The 17805-nt window shown below is 38.4% G+C and overlaps 1 protein-coding gene across 2 annotated transcripts in view; it reads left to right on the top strand.

Annotated features, from left to right (window-relative positions):
• Positions 1-131: 131 nt before the first annotated feature.
• The window catches only part of rhobtb3 (Rho related BTB domain containing 3), a 33664-nt gene continuing 15990 nt past the window's right edge, over positions 132-17805 (top strand). The window contains exons 1-7 of one of the 2 annotated variants that reach the window (XM_048165996.1): positions 140-820; positions 932-1090; positions 2285-2525; positions 2727-2919; positions 6555-6712; positions 10569-10677; positions 14227-14613. In XM_048165996.1, the coding sequence (XP_048021953.1) occupies positions 1089-1090; positions 2285-2525; positions 2727-2919; positions 6555-6712; positions 10569-10677; positions 14227-14613 (1090 nt within the window). In that variant the 5' untranslated portion in view covers positions 140-820; positions 932-1088. Of the gene's footprint in view, positions 1091-2284; positions 2526-2726; positions 2920-6554; positions 6713-10568; positions 10678-14226; positions 14614-17805 lie in introns of both variants that reach the window. The other variant, XM_048165997.1, reaches the window with a different exon arrangement.

Genomic DNA, 17805 nt, shown 5'->3' with positions numbered 1-17805 from the left:
GTGACATTAAAAAACATTTAAAAACTCTATCATGGTTTTCACAAAAATCTTAAGCAGCACAACTGTTTTCAGGATTAATAATATAAGAAATGTTTCTTGAGTACCAAATCAGCATATTAGAATGATTTCTTAGTAATACACAAATATGGAGTCGAAAGCCCATAATATAGAGGTAGTACAGTTGTGTGGGTCAGTGATCGTGCCCCACTCACGTCATGCAGTGGTGCCAGCATGCAGCATGTCTAATTAGTGTTGCTTGGCATAAATATTATTATCTCACACCCAAAGGGCCTTTGGGTGCCCCTGCGGACCCCTGCCATGTCTCAGCTCAGGCATGGCGGTGGGCTCTTTTGACTTTGGCTAGTGCACTGAAGGACTGTGGGGGGCTCCCAGGGGCCCAAAACCGATGTGTTTTGCACCAGCGAGCGTCATATGTTTGTGAAAATCTGGCTGTTTTGCACTTGATTGAGCTTGCGTTGAGACTGCATTTTATTTGTTAGGAGCAACAGTCAAAGACTCTCTAATATCATGTATTAATGACTGAAAGTGCCATTGGTTTGAACAGACAAGACAGCAGAGGCACAGCACTAATACGACCAGCCTGTGTGCGCAGCCCATGTGTGCGGTGTGGACAGCAAGTGTCCACGTCCGTCCGATCGTTTGCTGAGTCAGGAGGCACCCACTCGCGCTGCTCTTTCTTGTTTTCCTCTAGATTCTTATCTCATTGACCCATGAGCTTTGACGTTATGCTCAAGTGACGTCTGGTTTCAGGGCTCAGATCGTGCCATGCGTCCCGGGAAGCGCCGGATCCCTGTTTTCGGTGGAGTATGAACTTGTTTCTTCTAGCGCAGGATCCATTGGATCTTTTCTGCCTGGATGTGTGTGTTTACAGCCGGATCACTGCGCACCTGACACTCTTTCACTTTTACAGCGCGTGTTTAATGAATGAACAGTTCGCTTTTTCATTCTGCTGACGGATTATACCGTGTCCGACCTTCATTGCGGAAAACAGCCGGAGACTGATGTGAAAGCCCGCCGCTGAAGTACGTGCTCTACGAGCTTTGTTCCAGCGGACGGCTGTTGTGATCATGTAAGTATGCATATGACTCTAGCTTTGCCATGACTGAAAGCCCCAATAGCGCAAAATTGACAGGTATGCTACAGTACCCTGACATAAATATCAATACACTGTTACTGTGCACGCATGCATAGGTTGCGTGTGCACTAATAATAGCTTAATAACAACAATTTTTATATATGTATATAGAAAATTGTAGATAAATAGACGTGTACTAGCCTATAATAACGTGTATGTTCCTACTATAATGCATGCAAATAATAATGCACTAGGCTAACATGCAATAGTAATATAAGCCATTTTGGGCTCTTAACTGTATATTGCATTTTGTCCTGGACCCTACATATTTTAGCAATGACCCCTGCTCATAAAAAAACAACAACTTTGTAATGTTTTACATAAAAATGTATTGTCTTATGTATTATATACTAAATATTCTCATTAAATTATTAATTCATACTTTTTTTTACATTTTTTTTAATCTTTAACAATAGTAAATTAAGAAGTAAATATATTGACTATATGTTTGTGTGTGTGTGTGTGTGTATAAAACCATACATTTGAAGGTATTTTATGGTAAAATTACATTTAATGCAGTGTTAAGCCATTTTTCACCATATATGTGACCCTGGACCACAAAACCTGTCACAAGGGTCATTTTTAAAATCTGAATAAATAAGCTTTCCATTGATATATGGTTTGTTAGGATAGGACAATATTTGGCCGAGATACAACTATTTGAAAATCTGGAATCTGAGGGTGCAAAAAAATCAAAATATTGAGAAAATCGCTTTAAATTTGTCCAAATGAAGTCCTTAGCAATGCATATCCAGTTAGAAAAATACATTTTTGATATATTTACGGTAGGAAATTTATAAAATATCTTCATGGAACATGATCTTCACTTAATATCCTAATGATTTTTGGCATATAAGAAAAATTATTTTGACCCATTCAATGTATTGTTGGCTATTGCTACAAATATACCCGTGCAACTTATGACTGGTTTTGTGGTCCAGGGTCACAGTTAACTTACAGTTAACCAATTAACAGGTTTTTAATGTAGCATTTTTGGAGTTTCTTCTGTAAAAATTACAAACATTTTCACAGCGTAGAGAAAGTTAGTGAATGACTTTGTGTGAAGGCTGTGGGCTGTGACTGCTTATATAAAGACAAATGGTTGGATTGTAATTTAAACTGCTGCAGGTCTATACACATAGTGGCCCTGGGTAGTGAGTGTCCTGGGGGCGTCGGTGCTGGGGATGAGACGGCCGGCCCGGGACAGGTCCAAGGTGGTTTGTTGTGGAGCTACCTGGGCCACGGAGCTCGAGAATTGGATCCAAACTCCATGACCCCATCAAGGCATCCCCTGAACCCTGCGTTTATGGAGTACCAGTCTAGAGTATTCGGGGATGTCAGAGTTATGGTGCGAGATTGTCCCAGCTGGGTGAGTAACAGAGTGAATGAGAGAGGGATGATGGAATTCAAAAGCAGGATTAGGGTTTTTGCAGACTCTTGGAAGGGAGTTGTTTCCGCCTGATTGGAAGACTTAGTGATATCCATAAGCTGATTGGTGGAACAGGTGCTGAGCTACTGAGATATGCCCTCTTAACATCCCAGGTCATTTCATCCTTCGTTTTAATCACAGGACCTTTTGGACAGTGACTGGGCGAGCGTGCGGAGCGTTCTGGAGCAGGCCGACATTGTGGTCATTAAGTACTCGGTCAACGACAAACTGGCATTTCAGCAGGTCAGAAACGGCTATGCTCCAAGACTTCGCCCTCTTCTTCGGCACTGGGGTCTTCCTGTGATTCTGGTAGCCATTGGGGCGAGACTAAATGGTGAGACGTGATTGATGTTTCTGCATTGCATTCGTTTAAGGTATTTTTTTTCTATTATTACGTTTTAGAGAAAAATAAATGATAGTCAGCCTTTTGCCGTGCAGATGTGGGAGATAATGGCCTTAATGGAAACAATTTAACTAAACTCTAGTTAAAAATTGGCTTATATGGTTTTGCTTATGGAATGTGAGCTTAAGTACTGTAAGCAGAGCAAATAATGTCAAGTAGTAATGATGGTGTGCATTTAAGCCTAATTACTTCATGTCAGTCAAAGTATTAGACACTTAAATTGACTTTTAAACATTCCTAAAATGACAAAATGCAACATTAAATTAATTAAAATGGATGAAACATAGGTATACTGTGGTGTTGCACTGGTTAACCATTACTGATCTTCAAAAGTAACACAGCATATGAGAAGCCTCTGACTTCAAGGAAAAGGAGAAAGTCTGATCGAGCCGAGATTTGGCGTTCTTTTGATGTGCTGAGCGCGGTTGCGCCGTGAGCGTTTGTTGAATATGCTCATAGGTAAACATTTATAGACTCAAAGCACTTAGACCACAGATTTGGCTCCGTTCGCTGTGAAAGCGGCGGCTCTCTGCTCACTGCATGACCTTTGAGATGTATAATTCATCAAGATGTGATTCCATCCAGCTACATCATTTATCCCTGAAGGATAATGGAGGACAAACCAACACGATGGGTTTGTTTAAGACTTGCAAAAAGTTCCTGAAAAGCTAATAATTAATTAAATAATACAAAATGTACATTTAAAATCTATAAAAACAATCAAAATAAAAACAGAAATATTTGATTTGTTTTTATTTTAAATATTTGGTTTACCTGCATGTCATGTGATTATTAACCAACATTAGAGAACCGCGAACATGTGAATGTGTTGGTAATTTACTGAAAAAAATAACATAATTAATGTTAAGGGAGCTCAGCTGACAAAACTGCTGTAAAGTTTTGCTTGTCATAACTATATTTTTTATATTCTGAAGATAATGTGAGTGTTGCATGCCTGTGCTAAGCTCAGTTTGATGCTACAGGGTGAAAAGCAACAAGCCTGTCTGTATTACAAATGATGCAGAATAAATTATGCACAAAGTTTAAAGGGATAGTTCATCCAAAAATGAAAATTCTGTCATCATTTAGCCTACCTCATGTCCTTCTAAACCTGTATGACAAATATTCTGTTTATAATCAGATTGATGACTCAATCGGATTGAAAATCTGTCATGTAAACAGCTCAATTGATCCAATTAAGCTCGATATGAATGAAATTTCGGATTGAAAGGGGTGATGTAGATCTGAAATATTCAGATCAACAGGAAAAATTAAAACTGCTGTCCTTAACTTCAATTTTTGAGCAAGTACATAACCAGCCAGTGTTCAAAACTATCTCCTTACCTTAGCCCGGTTCACAACGGTAAGCTTGTAATAATGTTTTATAATTCGGGTGGTACTGGTGGGTTTTCGCGGGAAATTCAAGCATGCCGCCGTTCGTCTTTGCGTCATTACGTCACGTCTGTTTACATAAAGAACGAGCTAAGTGATTAGTTAGATTTAATCACCACTGGTTGAGCACTTTATTGTGATGCTTTTTTTTCAGATGGTCAGAACAAAAGTGACAGACATTTTACTTACTTGTTCAGATAACATTTACTTTACTTACTTTAGTCATACTTCAAGAATCTGTGATTCTAAAGTACAGTATCCAAAATAATTCCGCAAAAAACTGCAGTTGCAGGTTTCAAACAGAGATGCCGACTAAGGACAAACCTTACGGACTGCAGCTTTAAACATGTAAACACATTTTCTTAATCAAATTCAAAAATAGGCTACATTGTACACGTGCAGTCCTGTGATGCGTAGCCTATGTTTATATACATTTTTGTGATGATGAATGAGATGAGATGAATTTTGTATGTTTATTCATCTCATGTCTTATGAACTGGTCAGTGAATGAGACAGTATATTTACTTTATATTTGCTAAAAGCCTCTTCTTTTTCTTTTTGATATGTCTTCAAGCAAAAATGTTCACAGCGGCACTGGTGACATTATCGTAGTTTTGAACGCAGCGACTGCGCATGCACTGAAATTTTGTTCTGAATACATGTAATGCCTTGTGCGGAATATGTGATAAAGGAATATGCGAAACGGATTGCAACATTTAGGGTTCATAACAGAACAATCAGAATCTGAAATCGGATTGGATTCATTCTGAAAATGAAAAATTAGCGCATGTAAACAAAGACTATAGAATAACACAAGACGTGTCACTCGTATTGTTTTGAATGGGAGAAAGTGTAACGCGCAATATGGCGGAATAAGTCCCGCCTTCTAAATAAGAGCCAGTCGCCGACTGGTAAAGTCATCGCGTCACTTCAGCGGCCGTTAGAATCACCGGTTTCCTTGCCTCCGAAGAGACGCGCATTTAGGTCTGCGCATGCGCATTAGCTTGATCCAGCCTGAAAAATAGTTTTTTTGTCATGATTCGAGCGTTTAGAAACTAAATTTATGAGCCGGTTGTTGTTAGATTTCATTGGTGATTTCAAATATGAAATTTAATCGTAAGGTTGGCGAACAGTTTTGGAGAATTTGATGTTTCCCCATTCAAAAAGATTGCATGATGCCCAGGATGCCCGAGAGGCGTTTCAAAGATGGCCGCCGAGTGAAATGACTTGTCTTAAAGGGACTTTCATGTAAACATACCTTAAGGAACACAAAAGAAGATATTTAAAAAACACAACGAAAGTCAGTTGGGCCCAATGTTGACTTTCAAAATATCTTCTTTTGAGTTCCACGTAAAGTCATACAGTTTTGGAATGACATGAGTTGAGTAAATAGTGAAAGAATTTTAATTTTTGGGTGAACTATACCTTTAGAACTTACACTTAGTGGTTTGTTTATTTCTAACACTCTAAGTATGAGCAAAAGTAATATTAATGCTAATGAATTCATGCTATGATGATCGTGCTGTATTTCCTGTTGTTCGGCCGTGGAGAGACCCGAGGTAAAATGAGACTGTAAACATGGCCTAAATGGCTCGCACATACTCACACAGTACATGTTTTTCCATTTCTCCGGGGTTTTTCTTTTATTGGCTACAGTGATTCATACCTCTTCCTGCCCATGCCCTGTTCATGTCTTTTTCTTCCACTCTTCCATTCTCACTCCATCTATCTCTCTCTCCATTTAGCTGTCTTTCCTTTCTATCATTTTATTGGCTCTTCTTTTCCCTGAGGCATTCACCCTACTAGCCGGCCAACTCCTCCTAACACACACACACACACACTTTGTTTTTATCCAGCTATCCCGCTCTCTCATTCTGTCACGGCCACTCTCTCCACCCGTCCGCACAAACACATACTGAGTTTAAATTTACGCTGGTATAAACTTGAGCTGGCATGCATTGTTACGTAATAAAGACTCGGATTCCGTCGCTCCATATGTCTGCCTGTTGACATGGCTCTGAATGTTATGTACTCTCTGTCAGTACGAGTCTAGATGTTTGCCTGCTTTATTTGGCCCCTTGCTCTACAAATGTCATTTGTACTGTGCATCAGTAATTCGTTTGCATATGCATATATCACTTTTATGTCGTGTTCCCCACTGTCATCTTCCACAGATGAAGGCCCGCCGTGCACATGTCCTCTGTGTGCGTCCGACTGGAGCAGCTGTGTGCCCCACAGTGAGGGGCTCCAGCTGTCCAGGGACCTGGGGGCCACTTACCTGGAGCTGCCCTCTCTAAACAACTTTTTTGTGGGTCGTTACTTTGGCAGTGTGGTAAGTGTCTCTTTCTCTCTTAATCATTGTTAAGAAGTGTCATTAGTATGCAGAGGATCTGTACTTGAGGTTTAGTGGTTCCGGGCTGGTAACCACTAGGTTGTTCAAACCTTGTAAGGGGTAATTTATAAACTCCATGTCTGGCGCGAAACATAAAACCCATCCATCACCACTGAGACCTTGAGCCCTGGTTGCTCCAGGGGGACTGTAATAAGTGGACTGTAAGTCATTTTGGATAAAAGCTTCTGCTAAATGGCTAATTAGAATTTATATTTTGAGAGCGTTTAAGGTTTCTCAACAGTATCTGTATCACATGCGATAAGGAGGCAATAATTTTTTTCATTTTTATCCTTGTAAACACAAGCAAAACATGTTTACAGAAATGCTTTTACAGTTAAAGTCTATGCAAGGCATTAAAGGTCCCGTTCTTCGTGATCCCATGTTTCAAACTTTAGTTAGTGTGTAATGTTGTTGTTGTTAGAGTATAAATAAAATCTGTAAAATTTTAAAGCTCAAAGTTCAATGCCAAGCGAGATATTTTATTTAACAGAAGTCGCCTACATCGAACGGCCAGTTTGGACTACATCCCTCTACTTCCTTCTTTAATGACATCACTAAAACAGTTTTTTGACTAACCTCCGCCCACAGGAATACACAAGAGTTGCGTTTGTAGAGTGTGTTTGTCGCCATGTCGTCGAAACGCTGTTATTTTCATCCCGCAGTCCAATCACCGGGTCTGATTCCGGCTCAAATTGATAGGGTAAAATTAAAGACATGTTTACAATAACACTGAGCGCGTGCATCTCCACGTTATGGTAAGAGGCGTGACCTTTACGGGCACGGTGCGCTCAGAGCTGTCGAATCACAACACAGGAACCGCTGGCACAATCAGAACTCGTTACGTATTTCTGAAGGAGGGACTTCATAGAACAAGGAAGTCATCAGCCCGTTTTTATGACAGTGGAAACAGCGGTATACAGATAAGTAAATTATGTGAAAAATACTGGTTTTTTTTACACGCGAAACATGAACACATGTTATATTGCACACTATAAACACAATCAAAGCTTCAAAAAACCATGAAAAACGGGACCTTTAAAGAAAGAATGCTTAAAGGCATAAGATTTTTGGATTAAAATATCCAAAAACCAATAGAACAATGTTATATATTTTGTTGACTTGTGTACTTACATTATCCTTAAAGGTGGGGTATCCCTTTTTTCAACTACAATGTTTGGAAGTTAGTCGGGCCGATACCAACAACAAATGTCTAACCATTAGGGGGACGAGCAAGAGGGAGATTTGAAAATAAGAAAAAAAACTCTGCAGAACAAGAGATGGGACACAATACAAAAGAGCTCAAAAGAATATCAATGGAATGAAGGTTTATGATTGGGCAAGCGCTTTAGGACCCGCGTTTATATTAGAAAAGCTTTCCAGCGCTTGAGAGAGCTAAGCGGGAAGGCCTGAAAACAGATGTGGAGGCTGCTTTGATTCCTTCTCATGCGAGTAACACTGGGTTTTGATTGTCTGGAGCTGCTGTGCTGTTGGGGACTAACAACAAACACTTGTTTGTATTTACTCTTGTGTACGGTACGTTGATTTTTTGTGCTTCCTTGTCGTTCATTCATCATCTGCGCTTTATTTTTCGTGAAGCATTTTGTTGTGTGTCAGCTATGATAAACAGACATCCACTTGCATTGTGTGTGTAACAGTGGCCAGATAGTGAGAGTTTTGCGGTTAAACTACTGCACATTGACGACCGCTAGAGAATGCAGTGTTTAGCGTCATTGGTAGTGCATTCGCCTCGCATGTAAGCAGTAATCAGGCCTGGGTTTAAGACCGACTCGGAGCAGGGTGGTTAGGATTGGAGTGTGAGTTTTGGAGGCGAAGCAATGAAGAGAGAGGTGGGTTTGTTTGGGTTGATTTCAAATATCAACAGTGTTCAACAACAAATTTTAGAAATCACATACAGCACCTTTAAAAGTTTAGCTCACCCAAAAATGAAAATTCTGTCATTAATTAGGCTACTCACTCACGTCCTTCCACTCCCGCAAGGCAAGTTTATTTATATAGCACATTTCATACACAATGGTAATTCAAAGTGCTTTACATGAAAAGGAAACAAATTCATAAGAATAACAATGGAATGAACAGGAAACAAATATATGAGCCGGGGTTCCCCTATCTGATGTGGAAGAGACCTTATCCAGTGCTTTACACCCCCTGTAGGGGTATCTCTACACAGATACACCACTTCCGTGTCCCTTTATTGAAGTGCGTTCAGTGCGCTGCCTGAAACTTAGCGGCAAAACTTACATAATGTGCCTTTAAAAGGTTAAATATTTGTAATAATATCATTATCGCTTTATGTTAGTGCTAGATGATGATGTAAACCTCAAAATATCCAATATTGGTCAATAAATAATCGTTATTCACATATTATTATATTCACATAATCGTTATTCACATATGATTCACATATTCTTATTCTTTGACAACCGATTTACGCTATATGTGCATTTTGAGACCTTTTATTTAGAAAACAAAAAGGTTCTATCTATAGAGTCGAATGGAATGTGTAGGTATATATAGTTTGTTCTTTCAGGCCACTAGAAGACGCATAACATATTTATGTTGTGGCAGAATGCAAACATTTTGAAGCTCAATATCTCAAAACCGCTCAGAATGCAAATAGAACCTTATAATTCCAAGGTGGCGAAATGTTAAATAATAATAATAATAATAATAAAAAAGAAAAAATCAGCAGATAACTGGTGTAGTGCAGATGTATCATGCATTCCTGCAATTTAATGATACCAATTAAGATGTGCACAAATTTGCACAAATGAAGCTCTAAGAAACCATCCATTAATATATTCTATTTTTTGACCTTAATTTTCTGATGAGATATATCTCATGATCATGACTTAATATTTATTTTTTGCGTGGTCTTAACATAACAACAGTTGGTTTTCTTCTGATCTCTACATAATTTTCTTGTTATCTTGGCATAATAGAAAATTGTTTTCTCTGGATCTACATAAACATCTTTTATCAGACAGCAACACATCTGACAGTAATTTAATTATTGGGAATGCTTTACTTTTTGAATAATGCAATGTAAAATACAAGATAAAATAATTTCTAAATAAATAAAGCAGTAATTGATGTCATCATAGTCACGAGTTTGTTTTACAAGGCTGTTTTGGAACTGAACCAAGGTGGATTACTTTCATTAATCTGCCAATCTTGCCCCATAGACTTCCTCTGTACGTGCAAAACTGTAACTTTGTGTTCATTTTTTATGTATTGCCAGCCGAAAATTATTTTCTGTGGTAATTAGGAGCGTGTCACAGATGCTGTATTAAACATGTATGAAATCCAGATTATTTTATTGATGTTTTGTGAATTTAAAATGTCAACAGTATCTATTTACATTGCAAACTCCATGAACCGCTGTTCAGACAGTTTACCCATATTGCACATATCACTCCTATTTAACGTTTATCGCTAATCAATCACTATTTGCACATAGTCTAAACAAAATGCTGTTTGTTGCTATTTAAACTTGGTGCAAACTGTATCTACCACTATTCACACTCAATGCACATAGCATCTAACAAAAAACTGTCAAAATTTGGGTACTAATAGGCCTTTTGGGGGGTAGTAGAGGTACAAAGTTGTCCTTTTAAGGGTATTGCCTCAGCGACAAGTTGTTGTACCCCTAAAGGTAAATTGTTTCTGACAGTGCACTTAATATAAATAGCCACAAATACCCCACCATATTTGGTCTTGGTGTGATTGTGGTACAATTAAATGTTATTTACATGCTCTCTTTTGAATCTTCATACAGCTGGAATACTTCATGATTCAGTGTCTGAAGCAGAAAGCCAAAGAACGGCCAGACAAACGGCGGGGTCACAGGCTTAACGAGCCCCGCCCCCCTCATTTGGACCAGCCAGGTTAGTGGCTTCTGAGGTTTTTCCTCATTATTATGTACATTTTGCGTCTAGTGTTTGTATTTGAATTCAACCTCCCATTTTATTAAAGGATATTTAGGCATCTTTAGATTTTTCTGTTTCCCTTCAAACCTGTATAATTTTGGCTAATCTCACTAATAACGACTTGCAATTTGCTGGGCATCTTATCTTAATCTCTGCAAAGCAGCCAGGCAGCACAATATGCACAAAATGGCAATATTCATCAGTAACTGAGTCAATTGACTTGTCTGACATTTAGATAAAAGGACTGTCTGATGAAGGCTAGTAGCATTCTGCACAAGATGAGCATTGCTACCAGCACTGACACTTAGAAAGAGAAGCCAAAGCTTTCTGTAGTTTGCTGGTGTGGCTCCAGCACCACTTAGGCTCTTTTTATAGAGCACAGCCCATAAAATATGAAGGGTATTGAATGCTGGGAAACCATTGGTGTGGCCTCAAATGAATGGTTATGGACGAGTGCATAAAAGTACAGCAGTTATATATCAAAAATGTGCCTATAATACAGACATGATGAATAAACAACATCTGTTTGTTGTACTTGTTCTATTTCTTTTTAACATCTGGTGTTAATGTGCCCGTCCCTCATTTGGGATTTGCTTTCACGTCATTTTTCCTGTTGCTCCCGTCTTATTACAGTATCCCTTACTCATCCTGTCTTGTCTGCTTTGCTTGTCTCATCATTCTCTTTCTCCACCTTATTTCCATCACACTAAAAAATTCCTTACCATCATCCTCCTCTGCTTAGCTCACCTTGTTTCTCCCTCTCTGTCACCTATTCCTTTTATCTTCCTCTTGCTCACTTCCTTTTGTACTTCCAGAAGTTCTCTACAGGAAACAATAACCACAAATAAGAGCGGTTCGGTTACTTCTCGAGAGTCTAGACAGCATTTAAATTCAATGGGACAGTTGTGAGCAATATTAGGGAGTTTAAAGGGGTCATGAACTGCATTGTTGTGTTGTTTTATAATGTCTCATAGGGTGCACTTATAATGTTAGAATGGTTTTTACGTAAAAAATGGTCATAATTTAGAAATAAAAGGTATTTTTCCTACCCTGATTTTAGCGCTCTTATTTGAAAGCTGTTTTAAGGGGCGTGTCTGCTCTGAGACTTCAGTGTAAACGCCCACTGCTGTGATTGGCTAACATCTGTGCATATGAAATAGTTAAGTATTACATGTGGAAATCGCTTGAAAACCTTTAACACGTTTTTGCTATTACAGCTCAGAACTAATCATGAAAAGTGTTGATTATAGTATTATATTTAGATCTATAGCATTATATTTAGAAAGGTTGCAGTGATGAATATTGTAGCAGATTACAGACATGTTGTTGACTGCATGAATGCAGTGATCTCGTCGTTGCAACTCGATTCCTGCACTCTCGCGAATGCTTTCATCATAACAGTGCAAACATGATGTAAATAAGAGATTTGTTGATTTTAACTGGAGTTTTGGCGCGAGTCACTGATAAACTCACGCTGTTTGATTGACAGCTCCAACGATTGCAAAGGGAGCGTTCTTTGATCGCTTTCTATATATAATTTAATCAACATTTAAATAACAGATTATTTTCATCCTACTAAGAGAAAGAATTTGAAGTTGACCATTTAGTTTGATTTAATGTCATATAGACAAAGAATATCTGACTGTACATGAATCATTAATATCAGAAATCACTGGTCACAGATCAGGCATTAGAATTAACACAGTTACTCACATGGTGACGCATTACTGTTGAGTCTATATCATAAAAGTCTGTTTGCAAATTAACCAAATAATCCACAGTGAAATGTGCCGAATACAAATAAATAATCCTTAACTTCGACATTCACATTTTGCCATCTCTAATGCCATCTTGCTAGCTCTAGTAACCCAGTGTTAGCATCTCTCTACCTAATACATGTAATGAGCAATTCGGTGGGCGGGGCTAAACAGACACACTATTACGTAATAAAGTGACTCATAGAGTACCTCAGAGTTGATGTGTTTTTGTAGGCCAACCCAGAAGTTAGCGGGCACGGGTTCCCTCGATCGAAAGCCTATGCATTTTTCCCAAAGACTTTTGGAAAATTGCAAAAAATAAGCTCTGTGTTTAACAAAGGGTTATGACACTTGCATGTTTTGTCTATCAAGATAATCTTTACAAGATTATCAACGTCACCACCACCAAACTTCCTCAAACTTTATTTAAAAAACAACTTAATTTAAAAACATGCTCACTGATTATGATCTGCGCTGTGTATGAATACTTATCCACTTTTTCATGAGAAATGCTGTCTAAATGTCCTGTTTGTCATGATGACGTCTAAAGTCCCCGCCTAAGGAAGTAGTCCCTTTTAGCAACTTGTTAGCAACCGCCGTTTTTAAGACACAATAAAGGTTTAAAAAAAATCACAAGCGGGTTATAACTGGTGTGTTTTATGTCATAGATCAAAATGTGAAAATATTTAGAGGCTTTGTTAACCACAGACCTTATTTCAGGTGATTTAGCAAAAACCCATTCAAAAAACCCATAGACTTTAGGGCGATGGAACCGGAAGTCCTAAAACGCTAACTCGCTTCCGGGTTTTGCCTACAAAAACACGTCATCCCTGAGGTACTCTATTCCACGACCTGTCGTTTTGCCAGATTGATTTCAGTTCATGACCCCTTTAAGCAACAGCTGTTGATGGAATGTCAACTGCTGTAGCTAAAGAACTAAAAAAATGCTAAGCAACAACAAAGAGGACGGCGTAACGGATCATTTAATCATTTGACATAGTAAAAAATAAATTACATTTAAATAAAAGAGAATGGTTGCTTTTGGCATTAAATGACATACAGATACAATTAAAATGCCACATAACCATAAAATATAACATTTACTTATCTAATCTGTCCCGTATTATCGACTACAGCAAATCGCTATTCTCCCAGAGTACACGGTTACGGTAGAACGTCAAGAAGTAGCAGTTAAATTTGCACATACATAAATGCTGTTCTTCAGAACTTTCTATTCATTAAAGAATCCTGAAAATAATGTAATTATGGTTTCCAGAAAAATTTAAGCAGCGCAACTGTTTTCAGCATTGATAATAATAAGAAATGTTTCTTGAGTAGTAAGGATTTCTGAAGGATCATGTGACACTAAAGACTGGAGTAATGATGCTGAAAATTCAGCTTTGCCATCACAGGAATAAATTACATTAAAAAAAATATATACAAAAATAAAATAGTCATTTTAATTTGTAATAAAATTTCACAGTATAGTTGTTTTACTGTATGTTTGATCAAAAAATACAGCCAAGACACCTAAATCTGCAATCAAAAGTCAGAGATTTCACTTTGAACTCATTTCTCATCACTATATACTTACTGCTGACATTTGTGTCTCTTTGAAGGTTTTTAAGGAGAAACATCTCAGATCTGAAGTTGATATATGAATGAATCAGACCCACATTTAGTCTCGTGAGCAATGAAAGAGCAACATCTGAGCATTAAAGCCGTTCTATAACATCTCCATGTCTTCCAGCGCGTCTTCCCCCAGTGAGAGTGGAGGAGTCCAGCTTCTCTCAGGACCTGCAGTGGCTGCTCGAGCGTGGCGTTCAGTTCGCAGACGTTGCGTTCTACGCTGGGGACACTGGGAAGGAGCTGGGCTGGGCGCACGCGTCCGTTCTGTGTGCCATCAGCCCATACTTCAGACAGCTGTTGGTGGGACGGCAAGCCTGGGAAAGGCCCGTCTCGCGCTGCACCTGTAGGGAAAGAGATGGCCCCCACTCGCTTTTGTCCACTTGGGATGGAGGTGTAGATGATCTAGCCAGAGCCGACGGGCACCCTCCTGGACACCTCTCACGGCTGGTTGTGAAGGACCCGCTGCTGTGTTTATGCCTGTGGGAGACGTTAATGTTTCTTTACAGAGGTGAGAGAGAACGTGCACTGCTTGCAATATTACGGCTGATGTTGTTCAAGGCAACTGCTGTTGGATAAAAACTGCAATATATTGATGTTTATAGCTTTTCATTTACATGAGAAAGATCACAGATGAGATCTCTTTAATAACTCAGCTGTTTCTGTTAGACAAAAATGAGACTACATGAAGAGCAAATGGAGACCTTTGCTCAAGTCTCCTGATTTTTTTTTTTTTTTTTTTTTTTTGAAAAAAATACACTAGTAATCAATGTGAATGTGAATATTTTAAATCAATTTTTGTATTTACTGAGTATCTCCGGAGCTATTAAAAAAGAATAATAATAATTTCTTTTCATTTCATTTCATTTCATTTCATAAAACATAATTCTCCTGAGCTATGAAAGAGCTAATGTCCTCTGGGTAGAGCTTCTTTTATTGCTGGTATGCCGGCGGTGTTTCTTTTTCCATGTTCAATCCTGTCACAACCGTAAATATGAAGCGAGATTAGCATTATTGAAGGAAACAGTGTGAAAATGCTTCCTCGGTTCTGCTGGTTTAGGCGACTCAATTGAGTTATGGTTAAAATTTTCTCTCCAATTCTCTGCCTTATCTCTTCAGCTCTGCAATTGTGTTTTCTTTTGTTTGAAAAGGAGGATTTTTATAGGATGCTTTCAAAATTAAAATGACTTTAGGTTGGAGGCTATTTGTTTGTGTCTAAGGCCTATCTGATTGATGGTTCTCTACACGTGCCTGTATGACGGCAGTCCGCTCTGTAAGACCCTGGAGCTGTGGGACTGATTACCATGCTTGGGAGGACAGAGAGATCTCTGTGTTTGTGTGTGTGCGCTTGCTTTTCTGCTTAAGTGTGTGTGTGACTGTACATGCAGATGAGTAAAATGAAAGAGAGAAATCAGAAGATGTACATTATATACTCAGCAAAAAAAGAAACATCCTCTCACTTTCTTTATTTCCAGCAAATTTCTTAAAGGGTTAGTTCACCCAAAAATTATAATAATGTCATTAATTACTCACCCTCATGTCGTTCCACACCCATAAGGCCTTCATTCATCTTCGTAACACAAATTAAGATATTTTTTATTAAATCCGATGAGGCCTGCATTCACAGCAATGACATTTCCTCTCTCAAGATCCATAAAGAGCCTTAATAACTTAATATTATAAAGCGAAGAGAATACTTTTTGTGCGCCAAAAAAACAAAATAATGACTTTTCAACAATATAGTGATGGGCGATTTCAAAACACTGCTTCGGAGCTTTACGAATCGAATCAGTGACTCGGATCTCCTATCAAACAGCTTTAAACTGCTGAAATCACGTGACTTTGGCGCTCCGAGTCTCTGATTCGATTCGCAAAGCTCCGAAGCAGTGTTTTGAAATCAGCCCATCACTATCTTGTTGAAAAGTCATTATTTTATTTTTTTGGGTGTACAAAAAGTATTCTCGTCGCTTTATAATATTAAGGTAGAACCACTGTACTCACATGAACTGTTTTAAATATGTTTTTAGTACCTTTACTAAACATTATTATAATTTTTGGGTGAACTAACCCTTTAAAGGTGTTCTAGAGCAGTGGTTCTCAAACTTTTTAGCGTGGAGTACCCCCTGAAGGGATTCCCATCCTTCTGCGTACCCCCTCTCTTCCACTTCGACTGCAGTCACACCTTTTCCATTAAGAGACAATATTTGCCCCCCTAAATTGATTTTCCAGTGCATATTTTTACGTTTATGAATAACTTTATAAAATAAATAATGTTTTAAATAAAAAATGTTTAATAGAGAAATATGCAATGATGGTAAAACGAAGTGATACTTTTAAATATTAAACTAAAACTGGCAGTAGGTGGCAGCAAGTCACTGTTTTTATGAATGAGTCATAGAGTCATTCATTCTGTAACGAAGCAATTGGCTGTGAATGAATCATTGAATCATTGACTCACGATTCGTTCAAAGCCGCATTCGTGTGTTGTAGTTCTGCTCTGGTTTTCCTTAGAAATATTTTTTCGTTGCAAAATAGAGTAAATACTGACAGTACTGTGTTTAAAATGTACGTTTTGTTTTTTGACCTGTTGTATAATAATGCACGTTTGCAGTCATGTGGATATTTGGGTACAATTGCATTCTTCCTCGTTATCAACATTAAATAGGCTACAAGAACTCACACATGGTATGTTTTTGTATCAAAGAAAGTTTGAGTCTTAAATTGATATAAATCCACTATCTGTGTCTATATTTGTTCTTCATGCGAGTGCTAAATCCCCACTTTTACAAAGGTGCATTGTCGCGCGATTTAAGGCAGCAGAATCTGCACGCAATCTATCATATAATTATGCATGCTGCTTGTGTGGATACAGTCATTTTAGACTGCAAAACATGAGGTAATTTGATTAAATGTAATGGATTTACGGCATTTTGATAGTTAGAAATACATGCTTTTAATATTATTTTAAGGTATGGTAGAGTTAAATTAACTACTCCGCATTTTGTTCGCGTACCCCCTTTTGTCACCTCACGTACCCCCAGGGGTACGCGTACCCCAGTTTGAGAAACACTGTTATAGAGGATGTTTTGTTTTATATTTATTTTTGCAATATTACTTGAAACTGTCTTTACTAACTGATAAAAGACTATTTATTAGGTGCACTGAAAGGAATAATATCAATATACATCATCTGTGCACGAGGTAGGGCCTTAAAAACATCAGCCAATTGTTTACGTGATCGTCGCATAAACGATTGGCCCTCTGGCTTGTCAATCACTGCCATTATGTTCCTTGTGAGAGACGTGCGCGCTCCAGTAACTTTCCACACTCTACAGGCACCGCATGCATTGTTTTTGTCAGGAGTAACAACTGCAGATTATGAGTTACCTGCGGTGAGTCCGACATAATGAATCCACTAACACAACACAGAAAATGTCGGTGACAAACAAACACTCTTGTTTGAGTTTTGGGAGGCGTTCCCTCGAAATGAGCTGTGAAGGAGGGGGGTTGTTCTTACGCATGCGCTCATTTCAAAAACTCAGTAACATTCTTTGGTTTCTCAGTCGACGAAAACATCCTCATAATGTGTAAATATTTGTATGAACATAAAAATATGTCCCTAAAATGTACATAAACCCTGCCCCTGGGAACACGCAACAAAGAGGGTGAGGCCATGTTGGGCTGCTTTAGAGAAGAGGAAGAG

Source organism: Megalobrama amblycephala, linkage group LG18 (genome assembly GCF_018812025.1).
Source record: "Megalobrama amblycephala isolate DHTTF-2021 linkage group LG18, ASM1881202v1, whole genome shotgun sequence".
In the NCBI taxonomy this organism is placed as follows: domain Eukaryota; kingdom Metazoa; phylum Chordata; class Actinopteri; order Cypriniformes; family Xenocyprididae; genus Megalobrama; species Megalobrama amblycephala.
Note: the sequence above shows the minus strand (reverse complement) of the source record. Positions and strands in the feature narration are given on the sequence as shown.